Raw genomic sequence first — 20,760 nt, 5'->3', positions numbered from 1 at the left:
GCAGGGCTGCATCTCCCAGTGCTGGGGATATTCCAGGCAGTGCTGCGACTCTTAGGGTAGTCCAAGAAGTCTGTCTAAATTACATCAGGGGCATCGCCACTCTATACCTGGAGCAGCACAGGATTGGCAGTGGAGAAGGGTGGGGAGCACAAAGGTGGTTTAAAGCTACCTTAGCCCCCATCCCCTGGACTGCGAGTTCTGTGCTGCACTTCTAATAGTATGTCTGCACTTTGAGCTGGAGGTATTATTATGAAGAGACATACCCCATGCCAGCTGTGATGAAGAGCTAAAAATAAGACGGAGCCACAGCAGCGCAAGGAGCAGGCACAGCTAGCCAGCCCACATATGTACCTAGGATCTTGAATGGGATTGTACTCAGGGCAGCTAGTCTCTCCCCCTACTCAGGCTGCCATGGCTAGACTCCTTTTTTAGAGTGCTAGCTTGCTTAGAGCTAGCCTGTGGTACATGACTCCTCAAGCTGGAAATTGTACCTCTAGCTCAAAGTATAGACATATCCTTAGACATGCAGCACAGAAGCTCATCCGTAAGGTGGAATTCAACCCAAATTGAAATTATCCCATGCAAAGGACGAGTATAAGACTTAAGCAGGGCTCAAAATAGGACTTAAATGGAATTTAAGTGGTACATAGGTCTTGGGCTGGCCCCTAAATTTCTGCCATAGAGAATATCCTCTTGATTATACTTACTTCCAGTGTGTACATGTAAGTGAGTGCAGCAGATAACATCAAGCCCACAAAATTTATTTAGGAGATGACATTTTCCAAATATTTTCTAATGGATGGACCAAATTCTGCTTTCATTAGGGTAGAGTAATTGAAGCCAATTGAGTTACTTTGGATCTACACCACCTTAAGAGCCTGGTTCTGTTCCCATTGAAGTCAAGAGAAAAACTGCCAGTGACTGCAGTGCAACAATATCAAGACCCAAGTGAGAGCAGAATCTGGCCTAGTACTTTCAGTGGTTGTGCAAACATCTCACCAGAGGCTCCGATACTTTCAGAATCCTAGCTGTCATCATCTGAAAACTATATGCATGTAATGACCCAATATATTTTCTATTAACAAAAGCAACAGCACAAGAAAATGAATTTGCATCACTGAAAGAACTCACTGATCAGATGAATATTTTTAACCTCTTTATCGCTGCTGAATATAAGAGGTACAGCTTAACATTCCATTGTTTTTTAGTAGACTACCATTTAATAAAAAATTGGCATTGAATACTTCAGTAATAGCGTCAATCATGATAAAAGGCATGAAGGCAGAGGATTTGGAGAGGTGGATTGCTATCAGTAGGCAGTTAAGGAGAACGCAAAGTAAAATCTCCAGTGCAGTTGGTTGCATCTGTATTTTATACTTCTGGTTGTTGGTGTTGTGTTTTGAGCCGTTATCTACATTCATCATATTTTGGCTACAGGTACTGATGGGGAAACCATATGGCACGTTACCTAGAAAAACTGTCCCGAGAGGTGAAGAAAGAACTGCTATGAATTTTGCAACTTTGTGGGACTTTAGTGTAAGTGTGCATTATTGCAATACTGCATATTATCATGACTCTTTTGGCTCTAAAAGGCTTTGATTTCAGTGCTCAGTGCTTCACTGTTCAATTTCAGTAGTTTAATATGAACTGTCAGGAGATCATTCAAATGGATAGAAATCAATTCAAATCCTCTTTTCATTAATTCTGAGTATAGATGTTTCTTGATCTAAAAACAGAACGTATGAATATTCCATGTCCATTACTGTGTCTTTAGGAATAAAAAAGGAGAGGAATTTGGGAATAAGAGTCTAGACTGATTTAGTCTCTGGTAATTCCATTTCCTTCAGTAGAGTTGGACTCTGGATGAATTTGACCCTCTGTGATTATATGCATTTAGATTTCAAATTGGTGATGCTGTGTAAGTTCCATATAAGACAAAACCTAATACTTTAGGCCTTTCTTAAAAGATAGACTAGAAGCAAAATTCTGGTTTTTAAATATGCAAATATTTTAACTATAGTGGGATGGATGGCTGAATCCCTTATTGTTTCTTTGAAGCTCATTGTATCCTTAAGAGATGAACCTCCTCAACTGAAAGTCTGAAGGTAGACTTCTAAATACCGTACAATACTTTTATTTATTGAAACAATATTTTCACCACCTTTCACACAGGGGAAACTTTTGTAAACATGAAATAAATTTAAGATGACTGTATGGAGGATAAATTCCATATTACGAGTCCAGAAAATGGTTGTAAGGCAATGAAAGTCTCTGCATTGTCTGTCAGGCAGCTGCAGAGGTCATTGTAAGGGATTTTGTACAAACAAAAAAGGTGGAATAATCCAGTTATAGGCGTTCTACAGATTAATGGGAACAGCATTCAGATAATGGTGACCTTGACTGAAGCTTCTGTACAATCTCCCTTCTACATTTAGGCCTCAATCCTTAAAATCTTTACGAACATGCTTAACTTTAAACACTTGTTATGGATTTCAGCAAAGGTAGGTATGATAGAATATGTGGGAAGTGAAACTGGGACTCTGTTTCTTTGGACAATTTACAGCCAGACATGGCAAACTCAGTAGAACAGTTCATTCTCTTCATACTCATAAGCACTAGGAAAAGTTTTAAAAATTACTCAGAGGAAGAAGGAGTTAAAGTCTCTTTGGTTTGGACTGCTGATGCCAGGAAGGGTGATGAGGGCTGTGGGCAGTGTTCCATCCCTCACCCTAGGGAGTTCTGCCAGCTGGGGGCAGCTGTAAATTCTGGAGCATCCTAGGAGCCATGCAGACAGAGGCTGTGGTAGGGATTCACTGAATTAGCTCAGCCCTTGGCCATTCCTCCCATCAAGCATTGCCCACTTTCAAGCATGTGCTGGCTGCCTAGAGAGGGCCCCTGCCTTGTGCCACTTCAGTCCCAGCCTTACCTCTGGCTCATGGCTTATTCCTCTGGTACAGTGCCTGGAACAGTGGTGGGCAACCTGTGGCCTGCTGGCTGCATGCAGTCCATCAGGGTAATCAGATTGCAGGCCGTGAGACATTTTGCCGACATTGGCCATCTGCAGGCACAACCCCCCACACCTCCCAGTGGCCGTGGTTCATCATCCTGGCCAATGGGAGCTGCGGGGGGCTGTGCCTGTGGACGGTCAATGTCAGCAAAATGTCTCGCGGCCCGCAATCAGAGTATCCTGATGGGCTGCACCACTGGCCTGGAATGAACTCTGGCATAAATGAACTCTTTCGTTTACTTCTTTGGACAGTTTCAGCCTGGTAGCAAGCCACCTAGAAGGGATGTTTATACAATTGTATGGAGAAGGTGAAAGAGAGAACACTTGAGAGAAAAGAGATGGCAGCAGGAGAAGGGAAGCTCCTAGTAACTGAGAAAGAAATGGAATCTGGCCTCTCTGAAAGAGAAAGATTAGCAAATAGAATGAAGGCTTGATAACTGCAGAGTACCAGGTAGCACAAGAAGCAAATGGGAGGTAGAGAAAAACAGTTAGCTATAAAAGCAAAGAAAGAGATAGTGAAAGACATGGACCCCAAGAAGTAGTGGGGAAGACAGAACTTTGACAAATGAAATATCAGGCCAAAGAACATTCCCAAGGGACAATGAAACCTTTATCCAGACAAGGATGGGAGTGGGGACTATATAGCGGAGATAATTTTAGAGGCAAAAATATTTTTTTCAGATCCAAAATAAAATGATGAACTAATGTGTACATTTAAGCAAACATTTTTTTTGTATTCTGAGTAATTTCCCAATAATATTTTTCAAAAATAATAAAAAGGGCTCTAAAATGTCTAGCAAAACATGTCTAGGAGGAAATTGTGCCTGTCCTGCTCACCCATGGGAATGTGGCTATTTTCATCCTGCAGAAATTGCTAAATTGCTGTTGCCTTTTGTATTTTAATCTTGAATTGAATGTTTTATATTTGTATATAATCTACAGATCAGATCCTACTCCACAGCAATCAGAATCTCAAGGCTCATTATAATCATGCATGCAACTAAAGAGAATATGCTTATCTGTCTTGTGTTAGGCTGTGGGAAGGGTGTAGAGGGAGACCCTATATTTATGGCTATTGCTTCACAGCTAAAAATATATCAGGCTGCACAGTTAAATACAGTGGGCAAAGCCCAGGAAACAACATTCTCAATTATTCACAGTGTAGGGCTCAGCTAAAAGCTTTAAAACACCTACGACAACACTGACTTAGCAGAGCATGGTGACTTTAAAGCTATTTTAATATGTAGTGTGATCTAAACAGCCATCCAGAAATGTATGAGGCTGTGTACAACTACAGATTAGACAACCCAAGCCCAGCATAAATTCTTACATGAAATTACACCATTTCTTATTAGAAGTATAGTAACTAAAGACAAACCTTCTCACTTTTCAGAGTAGCAGCCATGTTAGTCTGTATTCGCAAAAAGAAAAGGAGTACTTGTGGCACCTTAGACACTAACAAATTTATTTGAGCATAAGCTTTCTGAGCTGTAGCTCACGAAAGCTTATGCTCAAATAAATTTGTTAGTCTCTAAGGTGCCACAAGTACTCCTTTTCTTCTCACTTTTGGTGCTCTACAAATAAATAATAATATTCCCTTTAGCCTAGAATCAGATGCCTAATATTGTCTCTCCTGCATGCATATCTCTACAGATGTTCTGATACCAATACAAATAAGGGGATAGGTCGATTACAAAACCAAGAAATCTGTGAATATTACCTTTAGTTACCATATATTAATATTTCATTTTCATGTTCACAAGAATTGCAAATGAGGTTCTGAAGACTGTGTGTGACTCATTTCAGACATTTTAAAAGCTCCAATAAATCAAATGCATAGTCTGTGATTACACAAAACAGAAGGATGTTCATCTATAGACATTATAATCTATGAATGGATTAATTTTAGGAAATACCAGCAGCTAAACAGAAGGAAAGTAAATGGACCTTTTAATTTAGGAGGACGAAAGAACTTCGCATTAGCACTGTCAGTTCATAATCAGCACATCTCAGATTCATCAGCAGTATATTGATAAATTACACTTTGGCATGCTGAACTCTAGTGTTTGATTTGAGTTAATTGGGCCCATTTGGAGCTTCGCTGCTGCTCTGCATGTGCTATGCTGTTCATCAAAGTGGTTTAAATACACTGCTCTCCTACAGGGGTAAGTTCTTATTCGAACCAAAATGGTCTTTGATCAGGCTAAGCCGACTATCTTGATTACTTTCAGACTCCAGCAATTGGCTATTAAATTGTTTTGAAAAAACAACAATTCAAGCCAATAGAAACTTCATTCATATGATTTTTTTAAAGAAATGCAAATTTCTCAATACCAACCTAATAATTTCTTTTATAAACTGTAGATACAAGAATCATTTCAGTATCCAATGAAACCCAGCTATCTGCTGAATGAAATTTATCAACTGTTAACCAGCACACAGCAACACTACCCAGTACTTTAGGACAGAAGTGAAGAATTTTATACCAAACTTGACTGGAGGAAGTTTTAAGAACATGGAATATAAGTAACCAAACTTTCTGTTTTGTTGAAAAGCCACTTTCTGTTAAAACACACATAGAACCAACCAAAAAACCACTTGGATGAAAAAGCTTTCAGCTGCTATGTTGTAGATGAAGTGTTCAACCTATAAAATACCTGACAGGTTATGGACCTGACAATCAACATGAGGATCTGAAAAAGATTTCTTTAAAGGCTCCAAAATAGAGCTGTTCTGAATTCTCACAGAATAGTCAGGCCCTAGCTGCCAGGTTTACCATAATGATGTCTGAGGATGTCATGAAGACATAAAAATGAATGTCTCTTTGGTATTCACTGCTTTTGGTGAAGTTTCATGACGTGGTGTGTGTATGTATGTATATAACAGGCTAGTTAAGCTGTTACCTGCCATGTACTTTTCAGGGCCTTGCACAGTATTCTGTGCTCTTTTACGGCTATTACAACAACCAGAGAACAATTGGATGGCTGAAGTTCAGGATGCCTCTTTCCTATTTCCTTGTGGGAGTTGGGACCATTGCCTATAGCTACATGGTTGTCATCCGAACGTAAGTTCCTTCTGTCTTTAGGGAAGTAAAGAATGAATTAAAATAAATGCAATTCTCTTCACAAAGGATGCACTATCAGAAATGATAATGTAACAGTTTTAATAGCAGGATTGATGCAGTTTTGGTGGGGCAAAGCTGCAAGGAAATGCTGGACTATGTTAAAGCCATTTTATAATTTCTTAGGCCAGTATTTATTTATTTGTACCAGAAAGCATGTCTCAGTCTGGCAGAGGTGGGGAAAAAAATCTTTACTGAAGTAACATAACACTTTTCCTCTGCACCTTAAAGGTGTAAAATTAATGTATAATGCAAGGAACAAAGCTGTCAACCCCTCCTTTGATAATAGTCTGCATCTAGCACAATGTCAGATAACATCCAGGCCATGCAGTTGTTCCTCTTTTGATCATACCTGGTGTGAAGTAAATTAAAAGAAAAAAGGAAGAAGAGGAAAACACCTGACCAAAAATTCAGCTGTATAAGTCACAGTGAGCAGTAAATGATTCTCAGCATGACTATAGTGGTTAGTTCACATTTGCACAGTGGTGTAGCAGAATTAATACCATTGGTCATGGTAAAGTATTAGTGTCCTATGGCAGACAAAGTAGTCTCCAGTTGTGCTTTCTCCATTAAATTATATTTAGAGCACAATACTAAAAAGAGTAGGAAGAATATGGGTAAGTGGACAAAAGGAAAGGGAGGCTAGATAGGTTAGTGCACTAAACACTAGTACACTTCCACCTCTGGAATTCTGGGTTTAAATCCTGGCTTAGATCCAGAGTGAAAATGAGTTTGGTTGTCTTATTTTAGGGCCAAATTCATTACTGGTATAAACTGGGGCTACTCCATTGGTGGTATGCCAGTGGCGATTTGGTCCATAGTACCTATTTGATCACACTAGAAAACCCCTTAACATAAGAAAGATCAATAACTGAACAAGCATACTGAAGTATTTCTTTAGAACAAGCTCAGGATTGGAAAAGTCAGACCATCGCAAGTCAGGATTATCCAGCGCCCTAGTACAGCTGGGTAGTAGAAACTCACACACATCCTTCATGTGCTGTATCAGGCTGTTTGTTTTTCACTTTCACAAACACTAGATTAACTCAAACAATACATGGTTTCTTAGATAAGGTAAACAGCATTCCCAAACAAAAAAAAATGGCCTCATTCTTTTTGTTTAAAATAATGTGTGTGTGTGTGGAGAAAGAACAAAACACTTTGATGCAGCAGGCATAGTTTTTGACCTAGAACAGCCTTTAAAAATGTTTCTTTGATGGTATATTCCTGAAGATTAGAAGATTCTTCTCACTGAATCCTCTCAGGGAATTATATTTGAGTGGCTGTCAACCAGAAAAAAGAATCCTTGTAACACAGAATCTCTGAGGACAAAACAAAGGGAATATCCTTGGAGAAGCATATACCATATGTGCTAAATTTCCATCTGGACACAGATACTAGTGCTGATCCACATTTAGGTAACCCTATATAATCTTTTGTTTAAGGCCATTTTTTCATTGCAATACAATAAGCACAGAAATTAAAACCTAGTGTCATTAGGGTTGTTGTTTTTGCTGGTGGTTGAAGGCAGACAAGAGAGAAAGAGGAGTTGACTATTAAGTTTATAGAAACCATTTTGAGTTAGGGCACAAAACAGCAACTCCTTCACTCACCAGCCCAACACTAAGTGGAAAAATCCACAGCCTTAAGGTTGCAGAATTCACATATTTAAGATAATTTTAGTTTCAAACTCTTAAGGAGTTTCCAGTGCATCATGCAGTTGGGGCCAGATTTGCCTGTCCAAGGAGTGGGCAGGAGATATGGCTGCCCATACCTACAACTATTCTGAAATCCATAGGCATTCTTTGCAGTTCTTGGGGCATCCTAGTGGAGTCTGGGCATTCACCCAGGCCCAGAAGCTCTATGTTACTCTCTGGGTCCCCTGTCTCCATACAAGAATGGCTCCATCTGGATTGGATGGTCAGGAATCAAATTACAGAAAGGTAGGTGTGATAGATTCAAGAAATTGACACAAGGAAGCTGTTGGATTTGTGGAGACTCTTGTGCCTTCCCTCATTCCTCTTTTTCTTCTCTGTAATGGTAAACAGTGGGTATATATATCCACTATCTAGTTGCTGCTTGCTTTAATAATGACCATGCAGTGTTTTTATATTCTTTAAATGCTTGTGGAACATAATACTGGAGAGTATTTTCCCAGATGATTTCCAAAGGAGAAGGGGATGATGAGGACAAGAGGTGTCAGAAGAGGTATTCACAGCAGGTTATTTTCATGCAACTTCAAATGACTAGCAGAGACAGTACACTGAGAAATCTGTGCCTCAGATACATATATGGTAACAGACTCAAAATTGGCTGCCTGGACTCACATGTAATATAATGCATACAGATACAAAACAGTAATTGCACACACAAAATATGCATTTTAATATCCAAATTCCCATGGTACGTTGGCCAACTGCATGTTGGACCAAATCCTTCCATCCTACATACACCCCATACACTGAGTTGTTCACCAACTTTCTTTTTGGGAACTGGGAAGAATGAATCCTCCCACAACGTCTCAGAGAAGCAGCAGGGCAGAAGCTTCACAAGGCCCATTCAGAAGCCCTTTGTGCTATTAGTATCTTCTACCACTCCCACCCACGGTATCAACTCCAGAACAGCTCAGCTGCCAGAGACAACTCCGTCCCCACGGATGAGAAAACAGGAATGCTGTATAGCAGACACAATTAGCCTGGGTTAATGCATATATGCTTTCTTGTGCATCTTAGGAGTTTTGTGGTTCACATTGTTTATTATTAATAATATGATTCTGCTCCACAGCATAACCTTAAAATAGAAATTGTTTTCCCTGAGCATGAAATTAATGAAAGTATCCAAGGCTAAATTTATCATTCCCTAGTAATGTATCCCTTCCTTGTGCTTAATGATCTGAATTAAGTAATAAAATATACAGCAACCTGACCATCAACATTAAAAGGCTGATAATACCTTGAAATAGGGAAGTTAGCAGTCCAAGGTGAAGTCAAGCCACTTAAGAAACAATTTGATATTGGTGGATGCTATTATAAATCCAGTTATACGCACATCACAGACTAGCAGTATAAAAGAAAGCAGCATTTGTGATTTGTTTATTCGGTGCAACCAGATTTTTTTCCTGGCTAGTTATTAGAATTTATTTTTCTCTTTGTCACACCTAGGATCTGATCAGCAGCATTGTAGTGTGTTCTATAGGGTTCGGTTTAAGATAACTTAATCCCTCCCTCTTGATATTTTGTTTCCTGCTGAGTTTCTCATCCAACTGAATTTCTCCGATGTGCTATTGAAGAAACAAATAAGAAATTCTATGGTGAGAAAATGAATTGACTCCACTGGATATGATCTATCCATCATTTCTTCATCATCATGGGATTGGAGTGCATTTCTTGGATTCGGGATGACACGGCATGATATTCTATGACATTAGTAGGAACATTTGAAAATCTAAATCACTTAACAGAGCCAGCTGCTTCCTTCTAACCCCGGGTTCTTTGTGCATCTTTTTGGCCTTTACAGAATGGCAAAGAATGCAAATGAGGAAGGTGGTGGGGATGATACAAGTTTTAATTTCAGCTGGAAAATGTTCACTAGCTGGGATTACCTGATCGGCAATCCTGAAACAGCAGATAATAAGTTTGCCTCAATCACAACGAGCTTTAAGGTAAGATATAGCTCACTAGAGAGAGTGGGAACCTGATTCTCCCTTCACACCAAAGTCAGGCGGTCAGTGAAAATATATCACTGTTAAACCAGCATGAGAGTGGAACTGTGGTATCCAGGCTCTTTCCTTCTCGGACTGCAGGGAAGCAGTCCTGATAGCAACGGCTGTGTGCTGTGGGATTGCTGTACATGTACTTGCAAAATGATTCCTGTGCAAAACATGTTTCCCTTCTTCTCCTCCTCACTATTCCTAACTTCCAGTTTCTATGGTGCTTTTATTTAAAAAAAAATGTTTTGTTTGAAAAATGCTGGTGACGTTTTGCAGCACTGACATCATCATATTCTCTTGCTGCTCTGAAGAGATACCATTAGACAGCAATGTCATTGCCACAAGGGCCCATTTGGCATGTCAAAAAAAAATTGATTCAGAAGTTTGACACCACACCTTCATCTCAGGAAGAAAAACAAGGTCACTTTGTGTTTTCTCACAACAACAAATGTTTTCTTTTCAAGTGAACAGGGAAACACAGCCCAGTTCCCTGTGCAGTACAGCACATTCACCGACTGGACTCTAGACTTAGGGCTGTCTGGTGGACTTCAGTAATCTCTGGTGTGCTCGTGGGTGTGGGAGGGGTAGTGCAACAGCCGCATTGGCTGGAGGCACTCTGCCTGGGGAGTGCTGAGGCAGGCACCTTAGGACACTAGGGGGAGTGAATTCAGGAACCGCTTCTACCATGCACTTCATTTTGGAGATGCAGCATGCACTCTCCTCCATTGCTGGTGTGGAGAGTGCAGGAGGCTAGGGCTGTGTTAAGGAATTGGAGAGACAAGAGCTCCACTAATTCCACACTACTCAGCCAGCCACACCCTCTGTGCTTTCTGGAGTACTGTCCAGGGTGCTAATAATCCCCTCCACCTTATGCATAAAGGGCATCTCTCCCCCATGCAAGTAATTTCACTGGAAGTTACTCAGGTCCTGTGGGTGGAGAATAAGGCCCAAGGAGCTCAAGCAACAGTGGCTCTTTGTGCAGATTCCCACAGGGGCTAGAGGGCTGTGAAGGTCTGCCTGTGTCCTCGCCTCACATTCTCCTACACCTACACGGGGGCAGCCAGGAACCGGCATGAAAAGAGTGAAAATCACTTGAGAGAGAGAGAGAGAGAGTAAAGTTCTTGATGGATATCACATGATGCAACCATCCTACCTTCATTTCTATAAACAGGCTGGGAACTGAACAGTCAAAGGGTGAATTCCTGGCCTCACTGAGCTCAATAGGACTTTTGCCATTGACTTCAAAGGGGTCAGAACTCCCCCAGGAATTTCTGCTCTCTCGTTTTCCTTATGTAATAGAAAAAAGTGGAGTAAAGAAAGCAAAGCCACATAGAGTTATTAGAAGGCAATAATCCAGCTGCCCTACTGGGCGATTGATACATTTATGTACAGTAAAGTAAGAAGCTGTAACTAAACTCTCCCTCCACAAGAACATCTTGGTGACAGTGTGAGCTCTTTCTGCTGATGAAGCTAGGAAGGGATGGGGGTAGGGTTAGTTAATCAAGAGCCCTGAAATTCATCTGCACTCTACACAGAGTAATGTTGTGCAAATGTTTCATTTCAAAATCTGAAATCTTCCAGCCTTTGTCTAGTCTTGGGTTCCTTTACAGAGACCCTTTTCAGTCCCCCTGAATTTCAGACCCTCAAAATGAAACCTTGCAGTCTCTGGAGAGACACATTTTTCAAGTTTCCCAGTTCCTTAACAAAAAGATTTCTGACAACTGGTCATACACTTATCCTTCTGGGTCTCCAAACTCACAGCACCTTATGAATTCATAGTCAGTGCTGGCTTTGTTTTGAATTACAGCTTTGGCACGTGAGTTCAGGTGTAAGAGAATCTCAAAATGAAACTCAATGGGGACAAAACCATAGAAAATGAGCCTGATGATACCCATGCAAGCCAAATCCAGCAATGCCCCACAGCTCCAATGGAGATTTTGATACAATGTCACCTTCTTAAGAAACCTGATGCCCAGGAGTAAAGTCCATTCATCACAACTCATTGAAAAAGACTGTTATTTAGCAGCTGCGCAGACAATATAGAGCCTGATGCTTTTCTTGCTGCTCACTTACAGCTACACTTTTGTTTCCAATAAGTGCAGGAAGCTATTGTGGAGGAGCAGGAGAACCGAAAAGAAGAAAACATTCACCTAACCCGATTCCTGAGAGTTCTTGCTAACTTCCTGGCCCTGTGCACACTGGCCGGGAGTGGTTACCTCATCTATTTTGTTGTGAGGAGATCCCAGAAGTTCGCCCTGGAGGGCCTGGATAACTATGGCTGGTGGGAGAGAAATGAAGTTAGTCCCAGCACATTTTATGAAATAGATGTGGTTTGAAGCCACAGTTCTCTCTCTCTCTGCTCTCCATGGTGCTTTTTTTTCTGGTAGTCTTCTAATTAGGGCTTGGATGGTAAATGTGTAACAAGGGATTTCCCTTTTTTTTCTCTGTTTCCCATATTCATTAAGACAGTCATGTTTTGTTTCGCTTTTCAAAATGCTTTGTTTTGCTTTTCACACCGAGCTCCCACACTTCAATTCCAGCCCTAACTATAAACTCCTCCATGCCTAAACCTGGCTAATTTCTTGTACACATTCAAAGCAACTAGTGACAGGGCCTCACCTACTTTATTAATACAGCCTGTTAATGGCATTGTGCAGGTTAGCCAGAAAGATGGATGGGGTTGAATATTAACACTAACATTTCTGTTTTAAGCCTTTGTTATTGGTTTCTGCAGCTAAATACAAGCAAAAAGAGAAGTCAGAAATCACAGTTTCAAGCAAAATGAAAGTAAATTCAAGGACATAGGAGAGTTCCATTAAGTCTTTGGTTAAACATGATTTGTAACATTCACAAACACACACACACAAGTCTGGGTCTAACAAATGGAGCGCACTTCCCCACAGTACAGACCAAATAAAATTTGGGCCTGATTGCCCTCTTGCTTACACTGATTCTATATTGGTGTAACTCCACTGTCTTTACTGTTACTCCTGATTTACACTGGTATATGTGAGATTAAAATAACATATTTTGTTATAGGTAGCTGAGGCAAAAATTTTGTTCTGCCACAAAAAGGGAAGAGCATCAATTGGTGCTCTATAGCATTTACTCTATATAACGTTGCCTGGCTTAACTCACAGGTCACATTCACACAACAGCACCTGACCTAGCAAGGAATTGTAAACTATGATTTATTAAGAAGATTCAGTACCTCATTACAGTAAACCTCTCACTGACTCCATTGGGAGAATTTTCAGAGCAAGGGGTGATTAAGGAGTGATGAACAAGACGCTGTATTAGGCACAAATGATATACAATACTCATCACTTTCCTTGTAAAAAAAGGGTGAGACAGATTCTGTCTTGCAATCCAACCTTTTAACACCAGTCTGGTGGTACAGAGAGGCCAAAGGGTACAAAGCTTCCCTGGTACAATGGGTCCCCAGCTGGGCAGAACCAGTAACTATGCCGTCCATCCTGGCAGCCCCCAGCAAAGTGGGGGTAGGGCATGGCCGAGTATTACTGTGCTTCTGCTATTCTCCACTGGCACAAGCCAGGCCCAGTGCAGAACTGTCCTCAGAAGTAGTGAGATCACAATTGGCTCCTTTTATGGGCTGTAGCAATTGGATTACGCACAACTGAGAATCTAGCCCATTCTTTGGAAAAGAAAAAAAGTAGACATTGATTTGTGGTGGGAGACAATGTCGCCTAGTGGATAGTGCACTGGACTGAAATTCAGTTGACTTGTGATCTACTCCTGTCAATGGCTTGCTGGGTGATGTGGGTAAGTTATTTTACTGCTTTGTGCCTCAGTTTCCCCATTGGTAAAATGGGGATAATAATCCTTACCTCCGTTGTTAAATGCTTGGCTATCTACTGATGCAAAGCCCTACATAAAATAATAATATATAATTTGGTAGAAAATATGTAATGGGAAGAAAATTCACATCCATAAATTCTCTCTTTCTATTGGTTTGTCTTTATCTTAAGTACTTGCAGAGTGTCCATACTACCTAAGCAATAAAGCTACTTAACAAAAGGCATATAATAAAAGCATAAAGAACATGTGGAAAGACAGACTGATTCAGCCAAAACAGAGTCAGTAATAACACTTGAAAGAGAAGGAGGTCTTGTTATATTAAAAGTCTTTCCAGCAGCAAAAAACAGATTTTACATTTAAGATCTTGCAAGCTCAAACACAATGGATTTTTGCAAAAAAAAAAATACCTTCCAACTTATTTAAGAGCTACCAGCAGTGCGGATAGAGTAGATCACTGCATTTATATTTAAGGTATCATTAAGTCAACTTTCAGTCTTCATTCTAGACATCTCAAGGTTTTGCTACTATAAAATATAAATCTTCCTCCTAATTAATTTTTAAAAAATTGATACAATATTTACGTGGAAAATAGACCTTTATTATTGCCTTCAGTAGTAGGGAATATTAGACAAGGCTATTACTATTGCATTCAGCAAGAATGGAAAGAGTGATTTATATTTACTAAACAGTTTATTCTTAAACTTATAATTTAAACAGCAAGCGATCAGCATTCAATATTCATTGCTGGCATGATTTACGATGCTGGGGGCTTGTGTTTAGACTTCACCGCAGTCACAGCACTACTTACAAGATTCATAACCTCACTTAGCAGCGGGAAAATCAGAGCTGCTTGTGCAGCTGTTATTTTCTAGCCCTCAGAGTGCCCTGGAAAGGGTTGCTCTCCAGAATAGTTGACTTCTCAGCGAGGGGAAAGGATGTGTTTGGAGGTACAGTTTGCACATTAGTTAGTGGGTACCTGGTGATTATTGTTCCATATGTACCTTTACTCCCAGCTCTATAGGTGGACATTACTTTTCTAGGTCACTTCCTGCTCCTTGCAGATTTTTAGTGATTGGCAAAAATCCAGCAGTTATGGAGAAGCTGAATATTGGATAGGGTGGGTATCAGGGTTAATTCACTAGTGCACATGCACCTCTAGGAATGGAGCACCTGATTTCCCATTACATTACATTCTTGTTATGCCAGTGTAATTCCACTTAAACTACTGCAGTTACCCCAATGTAATATTGGTGTGAACAATATGGGAGAATCTGCCCCAGTGTCTGACCCTGAAGCAGAGCAAATGTGCAGGGTGAAGCACTGCTCTCTCCAGACAAGTATATTAGATGTAACTGAATTTGAGTTTTTGAAGAAAGTTTTCAATGAAATTATGAATTTCAATTAAAAAAGTGAAAAAAAATTCAAAGACATTTACTTGAAAAGGTTGGCATTTTCCAGACAGCTAGAGAGGGCTTTTTTAAAGAAAAATTTTTGGTGAACAATTACATTCTGCCTACCTAAATCTCTTTTTGCATTTTTAATTGCACACCATATTCTTCACTTTCTGACTTAAATAGTCATGTGTATTGTTTTATGACTTACACCTTCCATCCCACAAATGGCTGTTTTTCATTGATGGTTGTAATTAGCTAGAAGGATATTGCAGAACAAGACGGGGTTCAGAGACAGGAAACAAGAATGACTAGGGGCATGGAAAAACACGGACATGCAAAGAGATTGAAAAGAATGGGATATTTTACCTTAGAAAAGAGGTTAATAAATGGGGACATGATAAAAGTATTTAAAATAATGAATGGTAGAGAGAAGGAAGTTCAGAAACTTCTGTTTGTTTACCCTGTCTCATAATAGAGAAACAAAGGAACAGACAATGGAATTGAAAGGTGGTAAATTAAAACTGACAGAAGGAAATACTTTTTCACATAAAAAACATAATTGGACTTTGGAATTTATTGCCACAGAATGATATTGAGGTCAGATTTAGCATGATTTAAAAAGAGGGACTGGACATCTATGTGATTAAGAAGAGTACACAGTTATGATAATAAACATTAAAAAGAGGGAAGAATTTTGGAAGGGATATAAATCCTCATACTTTAGGGTTTAAACCAACCTCAGATTATTAGTGGTTACAATGAGATTCCATTGGTGCCAGATTATCCTGTAACTGCCTATTGGGGAGTTGCTTACACCCCCCTTTGGAGCATCAGGTGCAGAACACTGTCAGAGACAGGATGCTGGACAAGACTGGCCACAAGTCTGATCCAATATGGTAATTCCAATCTACCTATCACCTGTGTTTGCATGTGTTTCTCTATCTATAGAGATTAGTTCATTGATTCTGTACCGACACAGAGGAGCGTAAAGTTTCTTAAGCACTTCTGAGATTCTCTTAGATAGTCTATTATTATCAACATGCCTGTTTTGTTCAATAGCAACATCACCAATAAACAGTAAGGACACCTAACAATAATGTAAAATGATAAGAACCAATGTCCAGGATTTCTATCAAATTTAGCTATACCAATAGTTAAGCACCTAAGAACCATCATCTGTTAAATAAATAGCATACAGTGGTAAATAGATTTCGCCTTCTTCAATTATAAAGCCAGAAACTGCAAGGGATGGCAGCTACATACTTATTGTTTGTTCAGTTTTAACAAGTAAATGTGATTTCTTTATGCTAGAATTAGTTATTTAACTAGCGATAATTAAACACCTTTAATTAAACAGTTTTGAAATTCTATCATCATAAAAGCTCCAGCTATTCATAGAGTTTACATTGTGCTACAAGCTCCATACAGAATATGCTACTGGTTGTCTACAAATATGAAAATCCAGTAATTAGCACTCATTAAAATAAAAAAACAGAAAAGCAGCAAATAGAAATGCCATTTAATTCTTATTTCTCATTGATGAAACTCTACGAGACACCAATGCTCTGTAGTTGCAAATGCCAGAGGGTAATTTTTCTTGCCTGCATAGTCCCTTTCTCGTGTCACATTACGTGTGAAAACAGAAGTGTAACCTCAGCTTTCTACCCTTTGTTATTAGAATGTTGTAAATTTATTATATTTTGTTTAAGTTTTGGAAAGGTAGGTACAGAAGAGGTTACATTTCAGGGAATTCCCAAGATATGTGGGAAAAACCAAACAAAAGAACAAAAATCTACTTCACCTACACTCCAGCAACCAACTCCTTATGAGTCCAAATGGAATTAGATTCAGTTTGTGGAATATATAATCCATACCGAGTTTCAAAATTATTAGCAGATAGCTTTATGCTCTAGGACCATTCAACACAATACACTTCCATACAGTTATATAGATAAGTTAATACAGTTACAGAATGCTAATCACAAAAGGTAGAAAGGAGAGGACAGACTGGATTTGCACCTGCAATGTGGACAATCAATTACAGATAATTTAAGGGCTATATAAAGGCCCAGATACTGAGTTAGTGGTGCATTGTTCTAAAAATACCTCATTTTGTTTAAACCTAGATCCCTTTGGCAATCTATTCACCTTAACACACAAGAGGGGTGGATGTAACATGAAAAATTATTGGAAATGGGAAAATCCCTCAGATCTGATACAGAATTAGGCCTGAAAATAGGTGCCATTTAGAATAAAGTAACTAATGTTTTATTATCCCTTTCAGTGCTAGTGGTTAAAAAGAACTTTAAAAACAGATATTAAGAAAAGTTCCTCAATTATCCATTTACAGTAGATTACAGCTGATTTTTCCCCACCTCCATCCCCCATATAAACATCATATGTGAACTCCCACAATAAGTTTTGTTTATGCACTGGGTGAAATGCCAGCTAAAATGGCAGGGGAAGAGCAAAATCCCAGGACTCATCTCTAACTTTTTCTTGTGTGATTCTTTGCAGGTGAACATGGTCATGTCTCTCTTGGGAATGTTCTGCCCGACTTTATTTGATGTAATCAGTTCTCTGGAAAATTACCACCCTCGAATAGCTCTGAGATGGCAATTGGGGCGCATCTTTGCTCTCTTCTTGGGCAATCTATACACATTCATCATTGCCCTGATGGATGAGATCAATCTCAAGGCAAGCTAACCAGGAAGTCTTCCATCACCATTGAATGTGTTTTTTTAAAAACTTCTAATGGCTGAAGTCAAGGATTCACAAGATGGGACTGTGACCTACAGGGAGACCGTTAAGGTGTTAAGAGATTGTGACTACAGCTGGGCAGGAATTTTTCAATAAAAAAAAAGTTTTTTCATCAGAAAAATGCTGATTTGTTGAACCTGAAACTTATTGGAAAAAAAGAGTTGGTTTAAACAATTTCCTCAACTCAAAAAAAAATTGAAAAAAAATTCTGAAATTGTCAAAATATTTCATTTTGACATTTTCAGAACACAAATCTCTCATTTGAACTGACTTCATGTTAAGAACATTAAGCTAGTTATAGTGAAAAATTTAAAGAAATGGTCAAAATCAAAACAAAACATTTTGATTGATGCAAACCTAATTATTTTTCATTTTTATTTTGCAATTGTTTCCCCAAGATCTTTACTTTTCATCGTGATTCAGGATTTTTTTTTTTCAAAATCTCAAAGAAATTCACAGGATAGGTAACTTTTCCGCACCTCCCCACCACCAGCTCTAGCAGCGACCACTCCACCATGCCCATGTTGTTCCCTTCCAGGTAAAGGGAGGGAACTTCTAGGGTGTTGGGAAGGTCTAGGAATGGGAAAGATTGAGAACCACTGAGTTAAGTTCATACAGCTGATCTGTTGTTTAGTAAAAACACATTTGGGATTTCTTTTTCCAGCTGGAAGAAGAGAAGATAGTGAAGTATAACATGACAATATGGGAAGCCAGCCTCTACAATGGTACGATATCAGAAAATGCCACTGCTCCTCCAATACAGGTGGATCCTGCAGACATCCCTAGAGGGCCATGTTGGGAAACAATGGTAGGGCAGGTAATGCAATTCATTTAGGATAATAGTGAATCTCTCAGAGGATTTTACATCAGCACCACTCTTTGTTTCTGTTGTCACCTGGCATTTCCCTAAAGTAGGAAAAGACCTGGGGATCGGGGGAAGACAGGATCCCGTGTCACTCCTTAGCTAATGGGCAGAGAAATGCTTATTCTTTTTTTGAATCCTCTGAGGCCCTCACTGTTTCTGTTGCCCTCACACATTGACTATAGCTTGTAATGGTGACTGGAAACATTTCTTTTCTCCTCTGTTTTTCTATCCTCTTGGCCTTCTCTCTGTCTTATACAGCATATTTAGCACTCATGAAAGGTGATGAATTTACCATGTGGAAGATGACTGGCACCATTTTGATTGGAATTCTGATCACCCAAAACCAATTTGTGACAGCAAAATTAGTGTGCCGAAAGATACATCATGTGTAATTCAACAAGACAAGTCTTACAAAATTGTGAATAGCCATCACTGCATTTAAGAAGTTATTTCTCCATATTTTATGGAACAGGTGCAATTGCTGCAATTTAAGACTGTGGGCAGTTTCAGGCAGCACAGTTTAGTGATGGATGTACCTAGCAGTTCTGTTTGATTCTGTTGAACATACATATTAATCTTCAGTATCCATGTTCTATGTGGCTTCTGTGATCTCCCCGCAGCCTGTTTTCCTCCTTTTGACCAAGTCTTATCCTCTCTCTCTTAACTTCCACCTTTTTCCTCTCTCTGAGACCAAATCCTCCACTGAATCCTAGCTTTTGATGCTCGAGTCACACTGCCAATTTCCCCATCTGGAAATCAGGATCTTCACTGGGAAATCTTACAGTCCTTTCAGAAAGCCCAGTGGAGATGTCACCGGTTGGGGGCAGCTAGCCCGGAAGACACTAACAGTTTAACAGACTCTCTGCTGGACGCACTGGTGCAGAATTACAAGCTGTGGAACTCAATCTGTTGTGTGCCTCAGAGGAACAAAGGTTTTAGTTCAGCAGCGCTTGAGACCAATCAGTGACAGTGACTGACTTTCTGGAAACCACAATAATAGGACCAAAAATTGAGGGAAGAGTATGTCTGGGGTGAGGCCTGATAAGTGGTGAAGCATCTACTGGGGCCTCCCAGAGGGATGTGGGCATTGAGCAACTTTTATGTTGAGATTTTCCATCTTCCTCTCCAACTCCTGTGGGAATTGGCGGGAGGAAAGAGAGGATGTTCCACCCTACATGTTTGAATGCTTAGTGTCGGGGTAAAAAGGGGACTGAGGATATCATCTACGGGACTGGATTACACTCTGGCAGTTCCAGTTGGTAGTGGTCACTTAGCAGGCTGTTATTCACCATGTTACAGCAGTCCCAGCATGTTACAGCAGTACAGCTTTAACATGCTGGGGGCCAATTTGGCCCCTGGCAATCCCCAGGGATCAGTAGGGATAGTAAAGGGGCAGAAAGTTCCCCTCTCTTCTAAAATGTGCTGAACACATCTGGGGATGTCTCCCAGTATTGTTTATTTATTACTAAACTTTCTCTTAAAAGAAAACATTGCATCAACAGGAATTTGTGCGACTGACAATCTCTGACACTATGACAACATACATCACAATTATAATTGGGGATTTCCTGAGAGCTGTCTTTGTCAGGTTTTTCAATTACTGCTGGTGCTGGGACTTGGAGTATGGATTTGTAAGTATCTCTCTCTCTCTCAATTTCATTGTCAGATTATCACTTGACATGTTGGTAGTAATTTGTATTTTAATCTTGAGCATCCCAAGTTTAGGGAAGACAAGACCTATCATCTTCAAAATCCCTGAACAACATTAAATATTATCTTTTCTCCTCTCCTTTTCTCTCTCTTGCTACTTTGCTTTGTTTATACACATTTCCATTTTAAAGGATCTAATCTATATCCTACTGAAGTCACTGGAAAGGCTTCTGTGAGCTGTAGATCAGGCTTTAAATGGTTTCTTTTATGACTAAGCCAGCCAGTGGGATGGGGGAAAAGCATCAAAGAACTGGTTTTAGATATGCTAGAAATTGTTTTAGTTGGAACACTGTTTTAACTAAGATTAATCATGATCATAGAATATTCACCTGATTTAATCAGTGACTCAATTTGTTTGGTGACAGGTGTATTCGG

General features: G+C 39.7%; 1 protein-coding gene across 1 annotated transcript in view; it reads left to right on the top strand.

The window, feature by feature from the left end:
* Positions 1-20,760, top strand: part of TMC1 (transmembrane channel like 1) — a gene marked incomplete at its 5' end in the record, with an annotated part of 60,142 nt that overhangs the window by 25,401 nt on the left and 13,981 nt on the right. The window contains 7 exons of the mRNA XM_048851800.2: positions 1,438-1,536; positions 5,929-6,071; positions 9,645-9,789; positions 11,940-12,134; positions 17,568-17,747; positions 18,475-18,627; positions 20,178-20,306. Of these exons, the coding sequence (XP_048707757.2) occupies positions 1,438-1,536; positions 5,929-6,071; positions 9,645-9,789; positions 11,940-12,134; positions 17,568-17,747; positions 18,475-18,627; positions 20,178-20,306 (1,044 nt within the window). The remainder of the gene's footprint in view (positions 1-1,437; positions 1,537-5,928; positions 6,072-9,644; positions 9,790-11,939; positions 12,135-17,567; positions 17,748-18,474; positions 18,628-20,177; positions 20,307-20,760) is intronic.

The sequence above is a fragment of the Caretta caretta genome, chromosome 5 (genome assembly GCF_965140235.1).
Source record: "Caretta caretta isolate rCarCar2 chromosome 5, rCarCar1.hap1, whole genome shotgun sequence".
NCBI lineage: Eukaryota > Metazoa > Chordata > Testudines > Cheloniidae > Caretta > Caretta caretta.
This window is presented reverse-complemented; position numbering and strand designations above follow the sequence as displayed.